At 47.1% G+C, this 26,009-nt stretch overlaps 1 protein-coding gene across 2 annotated transcripts in view; it reads left to right on the top strand.

Annotated features, from left to right (window-relative positions):
- The first annotated feature begins 257 nt into the window (after window positions 1-257).
- Window positions 258-26,009, top strand: part of Fbln5 (fibulin 5) — a 73,051-nt gene continuing 47,299 nt past the window's right edge. The window contains exons 1-4 of one of the 2 annotated variants that reach the window (XM_028888269.2): window positions 258-657; window positions 5,249-5,303; window positions 7,485-7,536; window positions 9,704-9,958. In XM_028888269.2, the coding sequence (XP_028744102.1) occupies window positions 641-657; window positions 5,249-5,303; window positions 7,485-7,536; window positions 9,704-9,958 (379 nt within the window). In that variant the 5' untranslated portion in view covers window positions 258-640. Of the gene's footprint in view, window positions 658-700; window positions 1,178-5,248; window positions 5,304-7,484; window positions 7,537-9,703; window positions 9,959-26,009 lie in introns of those variants that run through there. The other variant, XM_028888268.2, reaches the window with a different exon arrangement.

The following is a 26,009-nucleotide window of genomic DNA, read 5'->3' as shown; positions in this document are numbered from 1 at the left end:
CGCATGTATAGCTCACCATTCTTACTTTGAAGGCCAGAGACACTGATCAAAGCAAGAAAAAGCCAAGGAGAACAAGGTGAGGGCCGCCAAGGAGAGAAGTTCTGATCTCCTACGGCCTCCCTTCTTCTGCCCCATATGTCCCAGCCCTTGGTAGTGAGTTCAAGTCCGTGCTGCTACAGGGCCTGATGACACTCCCCCTCGCGCTCCTGCTCCGCCCAGGGGAGGCCGGGCGCCCCCCAGTACCGCGCTGCTCTGTCGTGCTCCCCTCCCAGCGCCGCCGAGCAAGCACTTGGCCCTGGCAGACGCCCCAAGATTGTTGTGAGGAGTCTAGCCAGTTGGTGAGCGCTGTAATCTGAACCAGCTGTGTCCAGACCGAGGCCCCATTTGCATTGTTTAACATACTTAGAAAATGAAGTGTTCATTTTTAACATTCCTCCTCCAATTGGTTTAATGCTGAATTACTGAAGGGGGTTAAGCGAAACCAGGTGCCGGCGGCGAGGGCTCTGCAGTGGCTCCCAGCACCCGGCACTGCCCCGGCCCTCCGCGCAGCCCGCTCGGCCCCTCCGGAACCAAGCCGCCCGGCTCCCGCCGCCGCAGAGCCTGCCTGCTCGCGTCGCCTCTCCACCCGCGCATCTTGGACATGCCAGCATTCAAAAGGTAGGTCCGGAGGCTGCAGGGACTGTCTTTCTCCAGGCTCGGGAAACCTAACTCCAGACCTGATGGGTGGAAAATGGCTATGGCTGAGATTCCGCCCGTGTCAGAGCACTGGAAAAGAGTTTAGCTAGTGATGCAATGACACTGTTAATTACAAAAAGCTGCGCCCGCTCAAGGTTCCATCTCGAAGCCTTCGTTTGGGAGTGGGGATTTTTCTAACAGTGTCAGGAGCCAGAATCTCGACAGAGGGCTGCAGACAACCTCTCTGTGTCATTCTTCTTTCTTTTTGGAAAGAGCAGCAACTTTTTGCGCACTTTACAAAACATCACACTGCATATTTTTTAAATTTGGGAAACCGCTGGCTACGGCACCAGCAATCGCTTTGCTGTGAAGGCTGCGAGAGAAGCAGAGGGAGTCTCAGAACACTCCTGGCTGCGTTTGCTCTATGTGTGCGATTCACAGAGGGCATGGGACCCAGAAGTTTGGAGCCAATGAACAGCGGACACTGCAGACAGAGACGAATGTAAGCAAATGTTTTGCTGTTCTTTGCGGAAATTGCAATTCCAGTCAAGTAATCCTTGAGCCTTGAGGAACTTTAAGGATGACATCTGTTCTGCCTTTCTCCAGCGTCTCTTGAAAACGTAGCTGCCCTGCACAGAACTACACACTTTTTCTGTGTGTGTTTGCATGTGGGAGGGGTGCATGCATGCTATTACAAACTGAGCTGTATTATGGTAAGCCATAGTAATATTGTCATTCTGCATCCCAGGTCAGCAATGTCTGTCAATGACAGACAGTTTGGAGAGTTGGAGGGTCTGTCTTCATTCACTTTCTTTTTTGGGAGGAGGGGCTCGCGGGGGAGGGGGATGGCAGACCCAGATTCAAAAGAAAAGCTTTGAGACACAGATTCCCCTCTCTGGTATTAATTATGCTTCATTTTTGGAGGTTTTTTTTTAGGGCTTTCATGACAAGGTACAGCTATTCTTGATGCGAGAGCAGCAGAGCTGGGTACTATTTCCTTCTGGAAAGCCTCTCCATTAGCCTGGAGCTTATTTGGCCCCCAGGACCCAACCATGGCTCTTCCAGGAGGCTGGACTTGGGGCTGGCTGGCCCTGGGCTGGCTCTAGCCAGAAGGAATGGGGAGTGGGGTAGGGGAGAAGCTGGTAGGATTAGCATGCCTTTTCCAGTCGCTCTTGAACTCCACTGCATACAGTCAAGCTGTTCCGTCTCCAACATAAACGAGACAGGATTTTATAACCACCTGAAAGGAAACTTGATGTGAAGAAACAGGAAAACATTGAAATTCATAATATACAGACTGGAAAATAAATTTGTTATTGTTCTCTCTCATTCCTTCCAGATATAAAGTCTGGCTCTTGCAAATATCAAAAAGCCCTGGATTTGGCTCTGTACTTTATAAGGTCAGAGCTGTCTCCAGTGTTGGAGAACCTGGCTCACATAGGCGATTAGAGGAAACGGAAAACTTGTCTCCCCAGGATTGGATCCGGGACTACATGAAGGAAGTGGGCTTGCATCTTCTAGTATATCAGGCTCAATTTTATCTGGGTGTCTCTTTAGTTCTCTACATACTTACTGCTGTTTCTCCTGAGCAATGTGACAGGGAGTCAATGAGCTGGTCATCTCCTAAGCACTCATTCTGAGAAGGCAGGGGGGCAATAGAGCCATGGTGTAGCATGGCAGTAACAAGCCTCAGACTCCAACCAGGTCAACCAGGTCCCCAAGTTCAAAGCCATGCTGAGAAACATTCAAGATCCTCTTCTCTAGGACACCTCCTCTGACTTTCCTCCTCTTCCCTCAGCCTGACTCTCAGCACCCATTGGGTTTTTCTGGCATTCTCATCAAAGCGAGACTTCAGCCAGCTCAGGTGGATGGCATCTGGGCCACAGCGCTGGAGCTCTTCTGCCCAGTATCTATGCTCAAGCAATAGTTGTCGGTAAATGCTAGCAAACTGAACAACACTAGTAACCGACTAGACCCCTGCATCTGCATACCTTTTGTATTGAGCTGCATACATTCACTTGGCTATGTGATGACTCCATGACTTTTTATCCTGCAAAACAGGTCTCATACCCTCCCCTGTGCCATGGTGCACATCTGTAACCCCAGCATCTGGGAGGTAGAGGCAGGAGAATCAGGAGTTCAGAGCCAGCTTTGGCTGCATAGCCAGTTGGAGGCTAGCCTGGGATACATATGAGACCCTGTCTTAGAAAGAAAAAAAAAAACACAGGGCTGCATAGCCAGCTGGAGGCTAGCCTGAGCTACATATGAGACCCTGTCTTAGAAAGAAAAAAAAATAGAGCCGGGCGGTGGTGGCATACACCTTTAATCCCAGCACTCAGGAGGCAGAGCCAGTCGGATCTCTGTGAGTTCAAGGCCAGCCTGGTCTACCAAGTGAGCTCCAGGAAAGGCGCAAAGCTACACAGAGAAACCCTGTCTCGAAAAACCGGAAAAAAAAAAAAAAAGAAAGAAAGAAAGAAAGAAACAGCTGGCTGTAGTGGCTTGTGGCTTGTAATCCCAGCATTCAAGAAGCTGAGAAACAACTGTCACAAATTGACAGCCTGGGCCATATTGTGAGTTGTGGGTCAGCCTGGGCTACAGAGCAAGACCTTGTTTCAAAAACAAAACAGCACCCCAAGCCACAAAACAAACAGAAGAAAGAAGGGGAGAAAATGAAAGAAACAATGCACCTATTCAACACTCATGGCCCTGGGAGCTACCATTTTGCTTTCTATTTCAGAGTCTAACAACTCTGGGTCCATGAAGCAAGTTGAATTCTACACTGTTTTGTGTGAGTCACTTATTCCACAGTGTGATGTCCTCATGGTTCATCCCTCTTGTTGCACCTTTTCTTCATTGTATTTTAATTATATTTATTTATTTATTTATTTATTTATTTATTGGGGCATATTGTTATGGTGCGTGTGTGGAGGTCAAAGGATAACTTTTAAGACTTGGTTCTCTCCTTCTGCTATTGTGGGTCCTGGTCATCAGGTCATCAGGTTTGACGACGAGATCCCTTGCCTGCTGAGCCACCATTTGGCTTTTTGCACTGTTTAATTTTTTTTTTTTTTAGATAGGATCTCATTATATTGCTCAGGCTAGCCTTGAACTCCTAGGCTTTAGTGACCTTCCCACTTTGGCCTTCTGGAGCAGCTAGGACTACAGGCACATAGTAATGTACCCAGCTTTCCATATTGTGTCATGTCCCACTTAGTTTAAGTCTGAATAATACTTGCTCATGCATGTGTGTGTGCGTGTGTGTGTGTGTGTGTGTGTGTGTGTGTGTGTGTGGTGTGTGTGTGCATGTGCTCATGCGCACATTTTGTTTAGTCATTCCTGTGTGGACATTTGCATTGTATCTACCTTTTGGTTATTGTACAAAATACTGCTGTGAACATGAGTGTACATGTGTCTGTCTGGTCCTGGACTCAATTTTCTGGGGAACACGCTCTGGGCCTGCTGGATCACCAGTTTTACATTCCCATCAGCAATGCACAAGAACTGTGATCTGTCCACATTCTCCTGGACTTGCTGTTTTCTGTTCTGTAATTTTTTTTAAGATTAAAAACATTGTTTTATGTGTATGAGTGCTTGATTGCTCTGGGTGCAAGTGAGAGACCCTGCTTCAGTATGTAAGGTAAAGAGTGCTTGAGGAGGGCACTGGTTGCCAGCCTCTGGCCTTCATCTGAACACACACACACGTGTGCATATGCACTTACACATATGCACCCACACATGTCAACATACATACACGCGCGCGTGCACATACACACACACACACAATATGAGCACAGTGCACAAATAGCCATCTTAATGGGTATGAGTGACATAGACTTTGAAGTTTTAAAGCATGCTGGTGACTACAGTTTTACCAGACAAAAGCTTGGCCACAGTAAAGAACCAAATTACCCACAGGCAAAGATGTTTACTGGCTTGTGGGTGGCCATGTTGGCTGTGCCAGGGTGTCATGGCATTTCCTGCTGTTTCCCACTGCCTTTCTTCTGGGGATTGCATGGGTTTCTCAGTCTTTTACTCCCTGGGGTGGCAGTTCTCATGAACTACATGCTAGGCTGGACTCTGGGTTCTTGGGCCCCTCAAACCTGGGTATTCACATGTGCGGACTGAGGGCTCCAAGTTCTAGTTCAGTGATTTCCTTTGAACACAAAGCACCTCACATTCTAGCTTTTGTGGTTTGAGGACACGGTGGCTCTTGGCTCTGTGGTCATGTCTACATAATGTTTAACCCAGGCAGATTCCATGCAGAATGATGAAAGGCCAAGACAACTGGTTGATGCCACAGCTGTGGGTCTCTGTTTTTTCTTCCTAAGTAGTGAACGCTTGTATTCAAGTACGTGACCTAACTCACTATCCTAACACATAAAGCAAGCATAAGAGGCTGGTTCTTGTGGTGTGATTAGGGGTCTGGAGGCCCCCTTGGGCTCTGCTGAGTGTGCCCTCTCCATTTGCAAGCACATGGTAAAGCCACCATCTAAATGCCTGGGTAGCAGGAGATCCAGGCTTCCTAGACATAAGCATCCCTTGGCACTCACTCTTAGTTTCTTGCCTCCCACAGGATACTCATGGTTGCCATCTTGGCACTCTGGCTTCCACACTCTGGGAATGCACAGGTAAGGTTTCAAGTTGTCCAGAAGCATGTCACCAAGCTAGGGTGAGGGAGTCCAGGCATGTGTTTTAGAATCCCAGGATTACAGGAATGAGAGGCACCTGCAGGTCACTCAATACCCTCCATAATATTCACAGATCATATCCCAGGCACTAGGAGGCTGAGGTTGGGTCAGGGTGATGTAGGCTCCAAGTGGCAAAGCCAGAATTGGATCTCAGTATCCTGGATCCAACACCAATAGTGTTTAAACGAGATCTTGTCACCTCATTTGTGCCCCTCAGGGAGACTCACTTGAACTTAAATGATAGTTCAATGTGGTGGGTTTTTTTTTAGGGTGCTCCTAGGATGCCCAAAAAGGGCCCCCAGGGGTAGGTCAGTGTGTGTCTCCACCCATACAACACCTAGTGAAAGAAATGGGGAGGAAGTGGAGTTTACCCAAACATCCCAATGTAAGTGTGCAGGATTGGGTAATTCAGCTGCCTGGAGTGAAGGGCATCCCTTCTGGAAGGAGTATGAAAGGGGCAATAAGGTTGGGTTCAAGGTGAGGGTCTGAGAGAAGTTGCAGCATCTCATTTGGAAAGCTACAGGGAAGGCTGGACCAGGCATGTTAGTCCTAAGCAATGTGGGAGGGTTCCTCTGGATCAGCAGTCGAAACCTGTGGGTCGAAACCTCTTTTGGAGGGGATGTTGAAAGATCTTTTCACAGGGGTCACCCAAGACCATGGGAAAACACAGATATTTACATTAAGATTCATAACAGTATCAAAATTACAGTTATGAAGGAGCAACAAAAATAATTTTTACGGTTGGGGGTCTCCACAACATGAGGAACTGTATGAAAGGGTCACAGCGTGAGGAAGGTTGAGAACCATTGGTCTAGATGGCTCAGAGTAGTCCTTCTGTGTGCCTTCTTGGAGAAGAAATAAAGACAGCCCCATCTCTGAGGAAGGCTGAGGGACTGCAGGCGGGGAAGGGCAGGGCACCTGCCCAGCATGAGCAAGGTTTGATCCTAACACTGAAAACTATGTTGGGGTGAGGCAAGGGGAAGAATTAAGACGTACATTCAAAGGCCATTAGGTACACTCAGGCCATTGGAGATAGGAAGGGCGTGAGAATAACACAGTGGCTAAACCAGTGGCTTGAGCCCCTTCTTCCCTGGCACTGAGTTGGAGAGCAGGGCTGGAACCTGGTCTCCTGGGTTCTGTGGTACAAACCCCAGGCTCTTCTGGGTCCTTTGCCCCAGGCTCTAAGATCTGGGACCTTCAGCTGTAGCACAGGCCAAGCTCAGCATCCCCACAAATCACCCTACAGCCCAGGGAAGCCTGACCTGGAGGCCGGAGGTGTGCCTAGAGACGGGAGTACCATAATCCTAGACCCTGACCTCATTCCTGCGTCAGCCTCCAGTCACCTGCAAGGGGTCCTCAAATTGTTCCCAGTTCAGCATTTTCAAAGTTCAAAGTCAGGGCTGGAAAGATGGCTCAACCCACAACCAAAAACACAAACGTTCACAACACTTGAGAAGCAGAGGCAGGAAGACCACAGGTTCAAGGCCAGCTTGGGCTACACAATGAAACTTTTGTCTTGAAAGTAAAACAAAAGTAAACAACAAAAAAAGTATGTATGGTTATAGCTCAAGTTACATATAAAATCACAACTCTCTGCGTTTGCCAAAATGCATCCTTTATGTCACTGTCCTGCTGAAATTGAAATAAAGAAATGCCCCAATCATCTTTGCTAAGAAAATGGGCCACATCTTTTTTGAATAGCTTTTGTTTTATGAATACAGCTGGATTCAGGGGGAGAATTTCATAGGGAACAAAGAGTTTATTTTGGGGGGGGTTCTATGAAGGAGAGGTGGACAGCACTGGAGAGTCTCCTTCCCTAGAAGTAGGGGCTGTTGCATGGTAGCTTCATACAAGGCCATTACTGCTCCTCATCACTTGGTCATGACAAAATCTACAAGTGCTAAAGTGGGGTTCACAAAGCACTGGTTTAGGGGGTTTGAAAAAACAACACTAAGCATGCAATGATTGTAAGAAAACATTTCCAAAGAGAGATCTACTCCACGTGTGGGTATTTCGTGTGCCTTGCCCCTTACTCCACTTCCCAAATGCTCTATGATGCCTTTGTAGTGACGAAGAATGCAAGTCAGTGACCTGGTCTGTGTCTTCTCTCCCTCTCTACAGCAACAGTGCACAAATGGCTTTGACCTGGACCGCCAGACAGGACAGTGTTTAGGTATGTGATACTGACAGTCTCTTGTTAAGTGGGGATATTTGGCGAGGGCCCAATTGCAATGATGTTTCTGTCACAGCTGTTTCAGTGTTGTCAATCTTTATTTGCCTTCTTCATGGAAGAACTCAGTGATGCAATGACTGAGCCAATGGCATCCTTGTTGCTCATGTGCTTTGTGCTAGACACTGTCCAGGGTCAAAGAACTGATCTCTATCTTCAACAAGCATTCCTGTCAGATCTGTTTCCCAGGGCTGCCTCCACATGGTTCCATAAGTGGCTTAAAAGGTGCACACTTCAGATCTCAGAGCCCTTTAGGTCAGAGGCCCAACATCTGTCTACCGTGTTAATATCAAAGTATTGGCAGGGCTGTGTTTCTCTGGAGCTCAAGGAGTGAGAGCATCTTTTTGCTTGTGAGAGAGATTGGTGGGATCCAGCCTCCTGAAGTTGTAGGTTTCAGGTCCTCCATCCTTGCTGGTTGTCTGTGAGACCCTTTCCAGACTCTGGAAACTGTGTTAATTCCTTGGTTGGCAGCCTGTTCCCCCACCCTCAGCAGTCAGGTGCCTTTCACACTTATGGATCCCTTCTTTGACTGTAGCATCTCTGACCAAGTCTCCTGACTTTTCTACTTTTATCCACTCACACAATCACACTGTGTATCCCATACATAATCTGGGATGAATGCTCCCATCTCAAAGTAACCTGAATTGAATCAGCCCTGTGATCTAATGGATTCCCAGGAAATACTTTGAAGAAGGGCATTCTCTCACATGCCACCTAGTGGGGAGAAACTTAGACACAGTGGATGTTGTGACAAGTCGGTGGGGTCGTGTCATCACTGAGCGGAGGTAACAGCAATGGACCCTGAAGAAGCAGAGACAGAGGGATGTCTTGTGCCCATATTCAGCAAGGAGCGGTAAAGGTCCAGTTTGAATTGGGCATTGAAGGATGAATAGAACCCCTGAGAAATCTCAATCCACAGTGGAAGGAACAGCACAGGCAAAGACCAGGCACGAAAAGGAGGTTCAGGCATGGCATGTTGTGGAAGGAGCATAGAGCATGTGGAGAGGATAAGGCGTGGCCCGCCACATTGGGGGAATAATTAGATTTTTAATTAGATTTGTTTTAGGTCAAATCATTTGTCTTTCCTGAGTCACATAAACTGAGAATAAGAGGGGAGATAGATGGCTTGTAAATCCAGACTTATGCTTGGATTTACACTATAAAGTACTTTGCTTCAAGGATGCCCCGCAGGACAAAGAGGGCAGTGGCCTTCTCATCTAGTTCATCACTTTAACTAGAGAATAGACCATTGCATTCTGAACCACAGCATTCTCAATTCCCAAGCTGGGAGTTGGCATAAATTTCTCAGATGACATGGTGGGCGAGCTGCCCGGATCCAGGCATCTCCCTGGACTCCAGTCCTGCACAGAGCAGGCTCCAAAGCTGGTGGCAGGGCCCAACACCCAAAGCCAGGTCTGCCGCCCACTGGAGCCAGAGTTGGGGCCTCCCTTTACTCCACCCTAACAAGCCTGGATTTTCTAGACAGACCACCACTCTCCTTCCAGCATGAGCTGATCTCCAGCAGGGCTAGACGAGGTCCTGTTTGCTGGCACTGTGTGAGCCGACTTGAAAGCAATGTTCTGCTTTCTCAGCAAGTACTAGGTCTGAGCCAAGCCTTGTCTTTTTGACTGCAAAAGTCTCTTTCTCTCTTGCCCAGCTATTACTTTGAATAAAAATAGGAATGGTTCTTGGGCCTGCTCTCATGTTTTCAGAGTATAGGAAATGCACGGAAGAGTACCTGGCATGTTTTTATATGCACGCTCTTGTCTATTTATTTTTACTGCTCCTTTCTTTATGTAAATCAAAGGCGTTTTTATTTACTATATTCCCATGTGTTAAAGAGCACAATTTCCTGTGCTTCAAATGTGTTCTTTAAAGAAAAATATGAATCAATAATAGTCCAGGTTTCTGTGGGTGGGGGAGGGCTTAAAGAGCTAATGCTTGGTAACACGAGTCACGAGTCACTTTGAGTCAGTTCAGCTGATCAGATTGTAATGAGTCAGGTGAAGTATTGGAGGGTCCCTCCCCTCAGTCTGCGCTGCTTCAGTATGCACATGCTCAGCATCGTGGAGGAGGCCACTGACACTTGTCCTTTCTGTGGCCTTTGCAGATATTGATGAATGCCGGACCATCCCTGAGGCTTGCCGTGGGGACATGATGTGTGTCAATCAGAATGGCGGGTATTTGTGCATCCCTCGAACCAACCCAGTGTATCGAGGGCCCTACTCGAATCCCTACTCTACATCCTACTCAGGCCCGTACCCAGCAGCTGCCCCACCAGTACCAGCTTCCAACTACCCCACAATTTCGAGGCCTCTTGTCTGTCGCTTTGGGTACCAGATGGATGAAGGCAACCAGTGTGTAGGTGAGTAGCCCAGTGCCTGTCCTCCCATACCACATACTTTCTCAAGAGTGCTGTCAGAATCTAATACGTCTTCCCAAATGGAGCTAGCTGTCATGAACTGTGCCCGTCAGACAATGGTCTGCTCTCTATAGATGGCATAATGTTCTCCAGATATATTTCTGGGTCCTCTTCTGACTCTGGAATTTAGTTTTGCCATTTACTTAACATTTCTCTAGAAAGCCAATTTGCTCTCTTTCTATCAGTTGACAATCCATCTATCCCTCCCTCCCTCCCTCCCTCCCTCCCTCCCTCCCTCCCTCCCTCCCTCCCTCCCTTTCTTTGACTGAGTACTGCTGCAGAGAAGCCCTGAGGGCCAACATAAGCTGATCTAGAAAAGAAAGTGGGTTTCTTAGATGAGAGCCAGTGTTCTTATGGCTAAAGCAGCCTTGCTGATGGGGACCCTGGGGAAAAGTAGACACCATATGTCATGAACCCCAAAGAAACTGGCAGCACCCTGGAGAGCTTCAGGTTCCATTGGCCAGTGTTGCCTTGGAGGACAGTTGCCTGGGGTCCTGCCCAGTCCTTTGGCAGTAGTTGGACTAAATCCTTGTAATTGTCTCCAGCTTTGGGAGGGTACAGTGAAGAGAGATTGGCAGTGAAGGCTGGAACTTTTTTGACTGTGTACCCCCTCTGCCAAATCCTTTTGGGCTTGGATCCCCATTACGGGCGTATTTATATATGACACATGCATCCTGTTATATTCATGTGGTTTGAGGAATATAAAGAACACATAAGAAATAGGAAATTTAAAAGACTGTAATAAAAATAAATATGAATTGAAATTCTAATATTTCCTTTCCATGGCCTTAAAAGTATGGGAGACCATCAGTCTATTTAATAAGATTTTGTGGGTTTCAGGGCTCTGGAGTATTGGTCTGTAACCAACAGCTAGAGAGACTGTGCTGATTATAATATATAAATACATTCATGTAAATGAGTGTGTATTTACATTTAAATATATGCAAACAGTATGTAAATATATGTCCTTCAGTGCTATGGGGAAAATTGGATACACCTGAGCTCACAGTTTGCATTGTTACTGCTCTCAAAGGACTTGGTGTGTACTTCAGGGCACATGTGTATGTGCTGATTGAGATTTACCTTAACTAGGAACACACTAGGGAAGAAAATGTGGAACCCAATCAAACCACATGCTTCACAGCTTTGGAGGAGGAGACAGCGTCACGCTTCCTTACGCCACATTGCAGAACAATAGGCCATTGTAACTGGAAAGGACTTTTTGGAAGTTCTTTAGCTACAACCTCTTAGTTTTGGAAAGGTGAATATGGACTCCAGCAAGTGAGGTCATTGCACAGTTAGGATGTGAGCCAAGAAATGGTCCAAAGAAGGGGTGTGTGTGTAAATACATATAAATATGGAGGGAGAGGGGGGCGATGCTCTCTCAGGAGACACCCGGAGGTCAGATGAGCTGAGTGACTAACCACATGTGCAGCGAGGAAGGGGGTGTGATAACAGTTTGAAGACATTGGAAAGGGGTCTCATCTGGTCCTGCTGAGGACGGGTCTTGGGCCATCTCACTAACCTCTTCTGTAGAACAGCTGGGAACTCACTACCTTAGGGCTCCTTGGGTACCCTCCTTCCTTCCACACACCTCCTTCCAGGGACTCAAGGTTCTTGGCACTGAGGACAAGGCTGGGAAGCCTATTCATCTTGTGATCCCTCTGACGTCATACTGCTTGTGGTTCTGAACCTGTTACATAGACATGTGGAGCCTTTAATAATGACCCTTTTGTAAGCGCAGTACAATCGGGAACCCTAGCAAGGACTGGCACCAGGCCCATCCATTTCCAAAATGTTAAGCATTATGCATTCATACGTCCTGAGTCCTGACTTCCCTTCCTTCCACCCCACCGTTTCCTGACTTACCAAGGCTGAGGCCCCTATGGGCATTGTGAGAGGTGGTGGCAGGGGCCAGAGCAGGGGAAGGGCTGGGAAGGGCAGCTCTCTAACTGATGCTCCAGGGAACTGGGACAGGAGGCAGGGGGCTGGGAGCAAGGTAGCAGGGAAGAGATGGGCAGGTGTGTGCAGGGAAGAAGGCCTTGGAAGGAGAGAACAGGCATTCCTGGAACAAAGGACTTCCTCTTGAGGAAGTGATGAGAATTCATTGAGAACTGGGGACATTTCTGAAGCTTTGGTGGAGCATAGAGAGAAGGATGCATTTCCTCCCCATCAAAACAAACCTAATGGCATCTCTAGCCATAACCACAGTTGTGACACCAAGCCCTGGTTCAGTGTTTGTGTCTCCGGGTCATGGGCCCTCAGCATGCTGCAAGTATAACTGGCATTTATGCTGTGCCTATAAGGAAGCCAAAGCACAGAGAAATTAAAAGACCTGTCTGTGGTCACACTGTGTGTCAGGTTGAGTCCTAGTCTGAACTGCTCAGGCTCTGGATTAGGAACCCGGTACTTGGGCTGCAAAGGTTTTTGAAGGGCTTTTAGACAACCAGTGTAGAAGTCAGTGTTGACAGCAAAGTTCTTGCTCACTGCCTTTGTACATGAATTTTTTTTTCTGCAAAATTTTGAACTGATCAAGAGTTGAGAGAGCACAGTGGATGATTTTCTACTTGTCACCTGAGGTTACTGGTCACCAGCACAGGCTCTTCTTAAGCTTCCACTTAGTTCTGTGATTTGAAGCAAATGCTGGATGCCAAATCAGTTTAATATTGCAGAATTATCTAAAAAAGGCAAAGATTCTTTATAAGAAGGCCACAAAACAACTCCAGATCCCCTCTTAAAAACTTAAAATGCATTATCAAACCTATGAATGTCAGCAAGAATTCATTTTTACCATGATATGTCTAGATGGCATTTAGCTTGATTGTCTCGTAAATGCCCCTTTTCCAGCACTGGAGGGATAGATTAGTGAGCGAAATGCTTGCCTCACAGGCATGAGAACCTGAGTTCAGATCCCCAGCACCTACGCAGAAGAGATAGGCACGACTGTACATGCCTCTAACCCCAGCAATGGGGAAGTGGAGTTGGGCAGATCCCTGGGGCTTGGTGGCCAGTGAGTCTAGCCTAATCAGCAAGTTCCAACTGTAATCAGAGACTCTCCAAACAAACAAACAAACAAACAAAAAATGTGAGGACCAACAAAATGCTTTAGCAGGTAAGGGTACTTGCTACTTGAATTGATTCCTGGGATCCACAATACCTCACCTACATGTCTGGTAAGGAGAGAACAGATGCCATCAAATTGTTTTCTGACCTCCACATAGGCATTGTGGCATAAACATGTGTGTGTACATGAACATGAAATAAAATATAATAAAATAAAATATAATAAAAAGGAAGGCTTACTTGATGTTGAACTTTACATGAACACACACACACACACACACACACACACACACACCTGCACACACATGCATCTCCCCACCCCCTGTAAATGCCTGTTCCCCGTTGCTTTCGTGGAGTCTGATCTGGACAGCTTTCCTAACTGCCTCAGTTGCTAGCTCTGTCCCTCTTCCTTGCCGCTTCCTTGTGGATGTAAAGGTGCTCGTCTGGAGTGGCTGTGCACAGCCCTTTCCTGCTTCCCCATCGGGGCTCTGGAAGCTGGAAATAGGTCTAGAGACTTGGCCCAGTTCTGGTGTGATATTTGGGATAAACCTCTTTTTAGGTGACACCTTTGGTCTTCTGCCCCTTCCATTCATTCTCTAGTTCCTTTCCTAAAGTGTGAGAGTCCTTTGAGCAAGATAATGGCTGTCTCTGTCCCCTGGAGCCCAACTTTGCAGCATGTCTGACTTACTGTCACAGAAACCATCTTCATTATATTCCACTTAGCCCGTGTCCTCTTTCTGTAGGCTGACAGAGCCCTGGGCCCCCAGTTCCCCCAGTATCTCTGAGCTTCCTTCTTGACCTCTCTGTTTTGGGTTCCACTTCAGTGATGACTAAACTCTGTTTATTCTGGAACAGTGTGGCCTCAGGTTTGAGTGTATGGTTAGAAGTCTAGATCACCTGGGGCACTTTTGTAGACAGGGGCATAGTGACCCAAGAATTATAGTCCCCAAGCCAAGAATGCTTTTGCACTGAGAAAAATTACAGCTTGGCTTGGGGTGACTAGCTCCACAAGGCTGCTGGGACTCATGGCTGGATGCAATGCAAACCCTTGGAAGACATGGTAATCTGATTCTCTAGATGGGTGCTGAGGGCAGTCAGACATAGCTAACTAGCAAGGAAGAAAGGTTGGTGGAGTTGAGGTCACTGACCTGGACCCAGACATAGTGCAGATCAAGCAATACACAAAGAGTTCTGAGCCAGCTAGGAGCCATCTGGGAAAAGTAGGGGCTGGCTATGTTGAATAAAAGCAAGGAGTGGGGCAGTTCAGTGAAGGGCTTCCTGGATTCAGACTGTCACTCTGGAGCCTTCTCCTCATGACATATTACCTCTGAGAACCAATCCCTTGGAATGCAGTTGCCACCAGTCTCTGAATGTTTATTCCTTATGGCCTTCAACATGTCATCTCTCTGGGTGACGTTCTACATAAGCCTGGCTTTGCTAACCAACTTGGCTCAGTAGCAAGCCAGGGACTCTACCAGTAACAGAGATTCATGATGTGTTCTGCAGTTGAGAAAGCTGTTTCTCCAGAGCTCTGCTGCTCCAGGGACTTCAGGGATCCTCCTGGCCATTCCTAAGACTACAACCAAGGCCTTTTATTCCTCAGTTGTCTGGCATCTCATTGTTATTAGTAATCAGGGTACCCACGTAAGTCAGAGAGCAACAAATAACAGATACTTCTGAAGATGCATGGAGTTGGCCTAAGACACTCTTGAGTTATTTTTCCTGACAGTTAGCCAGTATCTAGTCGACTGATTTAGTTCACAGAGTGCTTCATCCCTGCCAGACTCTCTGGTTTAGGCACAAAGGGGAACAGCCAGGGGTCTGTGGTCAAGGAAGGGAGGTCAGATACCATGCAAGCAGCTGAAAGACAAGGGAGCCTGGGAGTTGCTAATGTGGCACAAAAAGGCAGGGCCAGGAAGGCTGTGGAGTGGAGGGTCTGAATCTCTGAAGTCAGCCCAGGCCCTGGATTTCTTTCTGGTTGGTCCCTTCCTACTGCTGAAGCCTGGAGTTCTATGTCTTTGTCTATAAACTGTAAAATAGGTATGGCCAGGCCTGCTTGCCTGGGTCTTCTGCATGGAGTGTCACACACCAAATGTTAATTAGGAATGATTCATTGAGGAGGCTGCTGGGCTCCTGAAGGAGCAACTAGAGCAACGGTTCAGAGTCTGAAATGTACTGAAGGCCTAATTCTTTAGCAACCTTAAAAATGACCTAAAGCTGAGCTTGACCACGCCCTCTTTGCAGGCCTTCAAGGCTTCGAGGAGACTTTGCTCAGACTCTGCTTCAAGGTGCCAGAAATGCTTGGTTTGTTTAAGTTATGAGACAAAGCCACAGGAAGGCAGCCCAATGTGGCATTTGTTCCCAGCCCCAAGACAAGGCCAAGAGCACAGAGAAACCTCAGCCACAGGATGGCAGGTCTGTGGGCAGCACAGATGGAGGAGCGTCTGGAGGCCTTTTACTTTTCTTCTTTCCATTTTTTTTTCTCCAGGCCTCCTGCTTGGGCTGTCACTTGAAACCCAGGCCTCGAGCTCAGGAAATGTGAAGAGTGGAAGGTTCCCTAGCCGCTGAGGGGTTTAGGACCAACCAGGCTTGGGGAGGGAACAGCATCCCCCATAGAAGCAGGGGCTCTGCTGTTGGCTTTGGTCAGAAGTCCTTGAACTGCTCAGCAAGCTTGTGCACTGGCAGCCCTCCCCCAGGGTTCTACATCTGCTTCTGTCTTTTCCTCACATAGAGTATGGAGCTGGGTCACTCACTCACCCTCTCAAACCCTCCATTTTTCTAACTGTAAACAGGGACAACACTACCAACGTCCAAGGATTGTTTTGAGAAGTATATAGGATAACGCACAAGGATGGCCTAATCCGGAGGCTGGCTCTGGGCAGGGGCTTCACAAGTTAGTTACTGTCATGACTCCAAACCTCACCATTTCTGTTGCTATCTCCTACTCCTGTTATCGTGTCTCCATGATCCCTAGTTGTTTCTGCTCTGGTGAGTTCTTTCCTCTGGAATATAGCATGGATACTGCACGCTTTCGGAGGCTGAGGGCTGAGTTATCACTTCATTGGCAGCAGTTGGAGTTAGCTCTGTCTGTCATGGAGAGGAGCAATGTTGTTAATCTAGGACCACGTTTGAAGCCACAAAGCCCTTGCCCACCCATCTGTTCATGTAAGGAAAGACAGAAACATTCTTAAAATTGCAATAACTAAATTGCTTAACTTTATGAAAATGTATTACTTAAAAACACACCCCCCCCCAAATTATATTAAAGCCTAAATTGAGACAGCATGCTGCATTGTTAAAGGGACAGAAAAGATAGCTGTGTAAGAGCTGGGCTTTGGTCTAGATTTACTACTTACTGGCTGAGGATATTAAGAAAGTCAGTTGACCTCTGATCTAAGTGCTGCTAGCTGTAAAGAGGGTTAGTGTTATATTAAGCCTCTTAATCTGGGGCCAGTACATTTAAATCAAGGCCTCTAATTTTCTAGCCCCTGGCTAATGTGTAATTGAAAGCTAGCATTTCCGCCTAGTATGCCGGTAATTTGTCATGGGACTCTTAGTCGGACCCTTGACTGTGTAAAGCCAGGTGTTTACAGATCACAGCACAGCTGGAACAGTTACTTCGAGCTGCTTTTGAAATCTTATTCATGCTTGCCACTCCTCCAGAATTTACTGACGGACGTTAGATCTGTTGCTCAAGCTTGCTATTTAGTGCATTAATAAGAACGTGTGTATACACACAGCTGGGGAGATAGCTTGGTCAGTAAAACGCCTGCTACGCATGAGCATCAAGTTTGACCCCAGCATTCATGTGGAAAAGCTGGATGCGGCAACCTTTGGTTCTATCCCTAGCATGGGAGAGACAGATGGGGTCTCTGGAGCCTACTGAGCAGCCAGCCTAGATGCATTGGTGAGTGCCAGGCTCAGCATCTCCAAAGTAAGATGGAGAGTGAATGAGAAAGCCATAAGACATTGACCTTTGCTTCTAGATGCCTGTTCACATATATGCACACACAGACACACATACATGTACACACAGAGATACACACACTACCTAAATCAATAGTAAAAAGTATATAGAGAGCTCTATCACACATTTATCTTTAAAAATTTTTTGATATTGTCTTTTTAGTATAGAGGTTTCCTCTGTAATCCTATGGATTTTGTTTCATGTGGTTTAAAAGCATTGAGAAGGGGAATCCATCCATACAAGACAGGTCTGTGGTATGCATACACAGCTCCCTGAGTCATGTGATTTGTCAGGCCCCTTCTGGCTCCAGAATGTTCTATCATTCCAAATCTTCCCAACGGTGTGTGTGTGTGTGTGTGTGTGTGTGTGTGTGTGTGTGTGTGTGTGCGCGCGCACACATGGGTGCATGGGTGCATGCACTCTAGATTTTTCTGGTAACACTTTCTCACCTGGATTGTTTAGATAATGCAACTCTGGTCTACTTATGTGTTGCAAACAGTGACACCTTCTGCTGGATGGTACTAATCCAGAATTCATCAGAGAATGCGTCTCTTCCCTCTGTTGCCATAGCTCTAGCAGTCAGTACTGACCTATTGGGGGAGGCACAGTGCACTGACTAGCCTCCATGAGCTGGGTAAACTCCACTGCTGGGATGTGACCAGCCTCTGTTGTCTTTGTGCAGTAGGTCACTTCCTCTGTGCCCAGCATGGCAGTTTTCTTAATGACCTACATGCTTTTCTTGGCTCTTATCTTAGGTTCTTTGGTCTGGTCATGTTTCTTTTAATTGTGTTTCATTCTCAAATTATCCAGCTGTGTGTGAAAAGAAAGGGATTTTGCAAGAGGAGAGATGAAGGATGGACGCCAGAGCCGAACAGGCCCCCTTGGCTCTGCTGTAATGGTCCTGACCAGAGTGGCTGTGCTACCAGGTCTCCAGAGAGAACCTGCTGGACGACTGTGGGTCAAGATCACCTGCCATGGCCAGAGGAAGCACTAAGTATACAGTTTTGAAATTAGTAGGAGGGGCATGGTAGAGATGGCAGTCTCACTGTGTGGTCCTGGCTAGTATCAAGCTTCAGGATTCAAGCGGTTTTTCTAGCTCAGCCTCGGAGGTGGCCAGGGCTACAGTGCCCCCCAAGCACGTGCAAGTGGGATATGGTGACTGCACCTTCCTATTCATTGTCAAGGTTAGTCACAGATGTCTTTTCAAGCATTCTCTCCCTAAGAGTACATTGAGTCTATCACTGGTGAACTGTAGAACCGAATTATCCAAGTAGATTTGGAATGTAACAGCAGTTTCTGGGCATGCCCTGTGTGGCTCTCCTCTGCTCTGGGTGATATCTTCAGGGCATCTCTGTCTCTTGCTTGTACTCACTGTGCTGCAAGAAACTTCAATCTGGGAGCTGTTTGTGCCACAGAACAAATGAAATAAGAAGGGAAAACACCATATGAATGCAGGTCATTCATTTCATGTGTGAGGCCAGAAACATTAGGAAGCTTATCTCTATAGCCAACAACTGCCTCATGGAGGTGCCAGCCGAGAGCCCCCAATTATGATTTCTGCTTCTAGGAAAAGAAAAGACAGTCTTAATTTCTTGAAGGGCCTGGATCAAGTGGCTTGCTATGCCAGTAAACAATGGGAGACAGTGTGATGCCACAGAACAAGGCTGGATTTTAGATTCACCCAAACTAGGGTTTACATCCCGCCATTGCCCAATGGCCTGGCTCCTGATTTAAACACTTGCAGATAATATCTTGCCTGCAAGATAGGATAGGATACTAGTACTTATCTGTGGTCCGCTTGGTTGTTTAGCAGAGATGATGCTATGTGTCTGAGAGTCTGGTCTGTACCACCAAATGATACGCCCTCTCTGCTGCCTGCTTTGGAACCTATGGTTCTTTATACTGTAAGAGCAATACTTGCTTTGTGACTTAGCAGTGGATGGCCGGTCACACGTGCTTGGTCGCTTCTTAGCACAGGATCGGAGGTTCCGGGAGAGAGTAGCAAAGGGGAAGGGAAGGGAGGTGGGTTTCCCTTCAGTTTATGACTACATGCAGATACAGTAGTGAACTGCTTGAAATGGGGGTGTGTTCTGAGAAGTACTCTATTGGTGGTTTTGTCATTGCGTAAATGTCATAGCATCTACTTACTCAGCATCACCAGGCGATACAATCACATCGGATTTCAGATACATGCAGCCTGCCATTGACTCACTAAGCAAGCATGCTGATTCTTCTCTTCCATCTGTCTACTCAGTGTCCACCGAAGTAGTAGCTCTTGCACATTCTCTGGGACCCTCCTGACTAAGCTGCTGGTGCCAGAGCAACTTGAATACCCTTGTTCCCTTCTCTCTTGGAATGCCAGTCTATCTGGACACATGGGTTCCACAGTGTTCTGGCATGGAAGGCTATTTGTGAAGATTGTGGGCTGGGTACCATTTCTAACCAGCTTCCTTGGACCTCAAGCTGGAAGCAGGAAGGAAAGGGCTCCCTATAACAGGTATGTGCCTTGTTTACATCTTTCATATTGAGGGCATGATGTAGGGCTCAGGAAGTGGGTTGGATTCCTGGTGGGGGCATTCCTGGCATGCAGGTACTACACCAGCATCTGCTATGTGTCCACAGCCTATGGTAGAGTGATCTTTCAATAAGTTATAATCACAGGAATGAATGAATGAATGAATGAATGAATGAATGGAAGGAAAGTGTTGGTGCTGACAACCCAAGGAAGTGAGGCTTCCCTTCTCCTCTCTCTTGATCTCTCAGCCCTCACATAAATTCCACCCTCTGTGATTTCTCACACTGCACTGAGTGCCAAGAGAGACCATGCTAACCACAGGGCCACTGTGTACACCCTACACTCAGCATGGTATTGGCATATGGCTGCACTGGGAGCAGTGGACAGAATTAGGAAGCTGAGAGGATGATGGGAGCAGGTGCCAATGAAGAGCTGTGGGTTAGCTGGACTTGTGGAGTTCTACCTCTACTGGCCTTTTCTTAAGGACATTCTTGCAGGGGAGGTTCTAATGGGAGAGACCGGCTCCCACACATCCACCAGCACCTAGAGCCCCTCCTCATACAGTCCCCGAGAGCGTCTTTCAGTCGTATCTCATGTCAACACGCCCTGGGAACCTGCAGCTACTCTGAGGTTTCTGCTTTTCTTGGACACAGAGGAATATGTCTGGGAAAGGGTCTCGGGCCCATCTCCTCAGGGTCTGTCTAGGGAAGAACATTCACAGGATTCTTTCCCTCTGTGGCACTCCAGACAGAAGACAAGAAATCAAGGGCTGACCTTCCATTCCCTCCAGTTTGTTGGAGTGGGGCCAGAGGGGAGATGGGGACAGACTGAGCTGGTCCTGCCCCAGGCAGCCAGCATCTGGAGCAGGCTCTGGAGACGTCTGACGTGGTAGTGCTGGGGAGGCAATGGTGCCTGGGGGATTTTCAGGGCTGTCTGACTCTCCTTCAAATTAGAACATTTGCAGAAATGCAGCCAGACTTGATTTATGAGCTCTGCATATTTCACAGGTCTTTACACATCCCCCAGGAATCACTGAGGTCAGACAGAACAGACTTCACATCCGGAATCAGTATGAAATTGGCATCTTACATAGTTCCTGTGGGAGGGGGGATAATAATTTGAGAGAAGTTATATGAAACAATGCAAAGATGCAAAAAATTCCAGCCTCTGCTTCATTCCTATTGGGGACAAAGAGCAGCTATATGTTTTCCGTATCTGAGCCTAGTGAGGAGTGGCCATGTCCTCTGGGGCCGCCATTACCAGGATAAAGCATGATGGAACAGGGCTGCTAGGGTAACTGATGAGCTCAATGGGAACTCAGGAGTGACCATAGCATCTTCTACTTGTCCTCTGGCTCACACTCTGTACAGTGATAAATAGACAACCCTGGCTATTTAACATCTCGAGGCCCAGCAGGAACTTTCTGTCTTGCTCACCATTGTATTTTTAGTGCCTGATGAGAATTTGCTGAATGAGTGGATGAGCCACACACGATGAGAGGAGTGAGTAGGATTCAAATGAGAAAAAGGAACTGATAGCATCATAGGCAGAGATGCCTGCATGGGCCCAACTTGTTATTGCTGATGAATTCATTCATTCCTTGAGTTCTTGGCAGGAGTCAGGCAAGTTGGTGGGAACTGTGAGATCTGACATATAGTAATCACAGCTCAACACAATGGGCCTATAACAGAGGTACAGGACCCTGGGATGACCCTGGCTAGGGTAGTCACAGCTTTCTAGGGTCAGTGCTATACATCTACAGCTACTTCATTAGAGGGGTAACTACAGCCTTCCTCTCAGCATCAGACTCTACATCAGCCAGGTGCTAAAGGAGTGTCCTGTGTGAATTTCATGCTGAGACGGAATCCGCTGACCTTCAGGGGACCATTGGAGGTTTGAGCAGAAAGGTAATAAGCTGCGAATAGTATGAGCAAAAGTGTGGAGCAGAGGAAGTTCATGATATGTTCAGGACCACTAGTGGGAGCCAGCCTTGGCTGTGAGTTCACTGGCAACCTGCTTATTTATGTTACCCAGCATGCCACACGGGCACAGGCTGAGAGCAGTTTGACTTAGAATAAAAGACAAGGCTTTGGATCTTAGCTGGGACTAGACTGTCTGGTATTGAGAGCCATGCAGCTGACTTAGGCTTTATACATGGAAATTAAAAGTTACTTTTACATTGGTTTCAGATTTCTTTTTTGGAGACTTAGCCAATAAGGGTCTGGATCGAGTCATAGCAAGGCTACAAGCTTGCAAGATGGCATGCTCCAGTCTCCTCTCTTCTTGGTACTCTGCTTTCTCATACATGTGAGAGGAACTGGATAGTTGCTAAGGATTCCTCCAACTTCCCCAAAGCTAAGACTGGCTTTCGCTAGCGTTCTCCAACATCCCACAAACTCCTGTGCTATGTGTTATGTGCTGCGATGGCAGGTGAACAGTGGCTTGGAGTCTTAGTGACTAGTGACGGGCCACTTCATAACCTCACTGCTTCTATGTTCTCAGGCCCCTTATCGGAACTCTCCTTTAAGACAGAGCAGAGATGTGCCCTTTCAAGCCCCTCTAGGAAGGGGTGTCTGTGGGTGGCCATATACCCAGCCCTGGGGATGATGAACACATGCCATGGTTCTACATGAACTCTGGCACTGTCTGTGTAGAGTGTGAGGAGGGTCTGCAGCATCCAAGTAGAACACAGCCCCTTGGAAAAACCAGGGCCCCCAGAGATTGACCAGTACTTAAGAGTATAAGAGGTCCACAATGGTAGAGGTTTCTAGACTCCTGGACACCTTTCTTTGGATAGCTTAGTTTTTTGTTTGTTTGTTTTAGGATAGGGGCTCACTTATCAAGGCTGGCTTTGCATTTGCTATGTAGTCAAGGATGACCTTCAACGTGTACTTCTCCTGCCTCTACCTTCTGAATGGTAGAATTACATTGTGAGTGCCACCACAAGCAGTTATGTGTGCTAGGTGCTTATATATGCTAGGCAAACATTGTTATTATCTGAGCCACATCACCAGCCCAGGCTATCTCAATCATATTCAGCTTCTAAAACAGACAGAGTCCCATCCAGGCCTCAGAACATCTAGTCAAGTGCAGACGTTCAAGTCTGCCATGTCCTTGTGCACTGCTGTGTTTAAACCTTGAAGTCCCACTTTGCTCTCCAGCAGGGAGGAGGAGAGGAGCAGGTGCCTTCTCACCCTTCGGGACAAAGAGCAGGAGTTTCAGGAGAGCCATATGGGGACAGGAAGCTTGACTGTGGGTGAGGGCTTTCCTTTGATTCAAGCAGATTAGTACCAAGAGAAGTCTTAATTTGGGGTGTGTCAGCCCCATGCTCTAAGAGAAAACTGGAGCAATCCAGCCCAGATGTCACCACAGCAAGCTTCTTGGGAACTTTCTAGGCGAGCTAGCATTTTATGATTTGCTTGCAGAGAGTGCTTCTCATACTTCCTAAAGTGGCATCTTGAGAGCTCTTAGTGTGAGGCCCTCTAGTTTGATTTCTGAAGGACAAATGTAGCAGACTTTCTTGGACCATCAGCCCCCAAATCATTACATGGAGACTTGTTATTAGTTATGTATGGTTGGCCTTAGTTTAGGCTTGTTTCTAGCTAGTTCTTATAACTTATATTAATCTGTTTCTCTTCATCTACATTTTGCCTCAGGGCTTTTTACCTTTCTTTCATTCCATATGTCCTGCTTCTCCTGCTTCCTCTGTGTCTGACTGGCTGGCGGCTTCCTGGCTGGCCCTGGGCATCTCCCTCTTTTTCTCTCTTGAGCCTAGATTCTTCCTACTACTTATTCTCTCTGCCTGCCAGCCCCACCTATTTCTCCCCTGCCTAGCTATTGTCTGTTCAGCTTTTTATTAGACCAATCAGATACCTTAGGCAGACAAGGTGAAACAAATGCAACACATCTTTACATGGTTAAACAAATAGAGCATAAACAAATGTAACACATCTTTACATAGTTAAAAAATTATTCTGCAGCACAAACAAATGTAACACATTTTTACTTAGTTAAACAAATATTCTACTCCACAACAGAAAAAGTTGATTCTTCCAAGACTACAATTAGGTTTTAACCATAAAAATTATATCTTCATTGACAAAAGGGAGTTGAAAGCTGAGGCCATGGACAGGAAAATTGTTAAGGACAGGCTCAGCCAGCCCAGCCTTCCTTCTTCCTCCCCTTTGAGTTCCTTCAAGGGACCATGGGAAACGGATGTGATGAGGAGAGGGAGTCCAACTCCTGCAGAGACCACAGTGTGGCTGCACAGAGACTGAGTATCTGGCGAGAGCCGATTCTGTGGGTAGTCTTCATGAACTACTTCATGAACTTCATGAACACAGGAACTAGCATTGCTGTGTGATGCTATGTGTCCCCAGTTCACTTAAAAACCTTTGTGTTCTTCATTGTCAAGACAAATGCAATGTTGTGGAAAGAGATGGGGTCCAGAAACCATGATGTGTGGGCATGTCCTTGCTTGGCTATGGGCTGAGGATGTTCTGAGGTGAGTGTAGAGTCTCGTTTACTGGGAAGGAGGGAGAACCAGTGAGCAACGCAGACCCTCAGGTTGACGATACAGGGAGGTCTGCAATTGTTGTCTCTTGTCAACTTTCATATTCTAAGGAGTTTGGTCAGGATGTGGTAAGCCAAGGACAACCATCTCTTTAAGGTAGGTTCTTAAGATCAGTTCCTTCCCTGTGAGTCTAGATTCACAAAATTTTGAATTCTTTCCCAAACCACTATATGGACACATGAAGCACAACCCTCTTTGTAAGCCATAGAGCTCCATTTTACCCCTATATAAGCTCAGCAAATAGTTGTAAATTTAGTAAATTTGACTATTAATATTCTATCCCTCCAAAGATACAAAAACGTGGTGTAGGAAACCCTGGTTCCTCTGCAGATGAACAAGTCACCAACGAGTTAATAGGAAACAAAGTCATCAAGACCACAGGAGACAGTGTGGACTTGGTCTTGGCTCTCTTGAGCAGGGAAGGCTTGCCAGGGTCACATTCCAGGGCAGCCTTCTGACCGTGAAGCAGAGGATATGGGATTCCAAATCAAACTGCCTAGCCACACGCAAGCTAATAAGGTCTCATCAACAATGTTGTTGAGAGCAAATGAAGAGGGGAGGGTGAGGTAGACCGTCCTCCCTGAAGCCTGGGAGCAGCCTCTCTCTCTCTCTCTCTCTCTCTCTCTCTCTCTCTCTCTCTCTCTCTCTCTCTCTGTCTCTCTCTGTTTGTCTCTCTCTCTCTCTGTGTATAGCTTGTAGAATGTTTGTTTGCAAGTGTGTCCATAACAGAGTGCCACAGACTTGGTGTCTTAATGATCCAGGTGTATCACATCATGATTCTGGAGGGGAAGAGCAAGGCAAGGTGGCTGTGGGGCTGGACTTCTGAGGGCCACGGAGTGTAGTTCTGTGTGTGTCTCTCCTCCTGACTTGTAGTCAGCTATCTTCTCTCATGTCTGCTCTTCCTCTCCCTCTGTGCTTGTCTCTGTCCAGTTTTCTCTTCCTAGAAGAGCGCCAGTCGTAGTGGGTTGGGGCTTTGTTTACTTCAGTGTGTCTTCAAAGATCCCATCTCCAAACGCAGGCACTTTCTGAGGCACTGGAGGTCAGGACTTCAACACAGGAATTAGAGGAGGAGGATAACATGGCCTTTTCCTCTAGCAGGGACCCTTCTGAGGCCAGAGACCATTGAGAAGCCATTTTTTTCTTCTTGTCTTTAATAATCCCCTATGTGATCCCTTCTAGGAGGCCTTCTTTGGTCTTTACTACCCGTCTTCTGAGCCCCTCAGAACCTCCTCCTCTGAGTTCCCAAATACTTTGCTTGAACCTTTACTGGGACATCTCTCACCATTTCTTCTAGACCACAGTCACACCCACACTGGCCATGCTAAAGTCTCCATCTTGGTTGTCTTTGCATCTCTTGAGTCCCTCACCTCCTGTCTAGCACAGAAGGGGGTCATTTATATTTGTTGGCCTGTGGATGGGTCTGTGGTCCAAGAATGTTGAGTAATAAGTACTGAATAAACAGGAAGATGAGGATATTAGCAAAAGCCACAGCGACAAACCTTTGCTTCAATTCTTTGCCCTTGCTGACAAAACCGAGCTACTGAATTTGTCAAGAGCAGGAACTCTTGCCATTCTTCTCTCATGGCTTGACCATAGCAGGTCAACAAAAGAATCTGCAAACTGGGTGTTTAGCATTCTTGAAACCCCAGAGTTCTGGCTCTCTGGGCCAGTTTTGAAGAAAGTCATCAATCATTTCTTAAATAACGGCATTCTTCTGGCCCGACTCTGTGAAGACTCCTCCTTCCTCCCCCAACCCAGTGACCTTCTGGCCCCTTGGTTCTTGGCTGAATGTCTGGGTCTTCTGGAGAGAGCAAAAGCAGTTCCAGCAGCACTTGGGGTCCTTCCCACGGAGGCAGAGCCACACTCCCCAGAAAGC

The sequence above is a fragment of the Peromyscus leucopus genome, chromosome 14, assembly GCF_004664715.2.
Source record: "Peromyscus leucopus breed LL Stock chromosome 14, UCI_PerLeu_2.1, whole genome shotgun sequence".
Lineage (NCBI taxonomy): Eukaryota > Metazoa > Chordata > Mammalia > Rodentia > Cricetidae > Peromyscus > Peromyscus leucopus.
The sequence above is the reverse complement of the archived record's forward strand: the minus strand, read 5'-3'. Positions and strand labels throughout refer to the sequence as shown.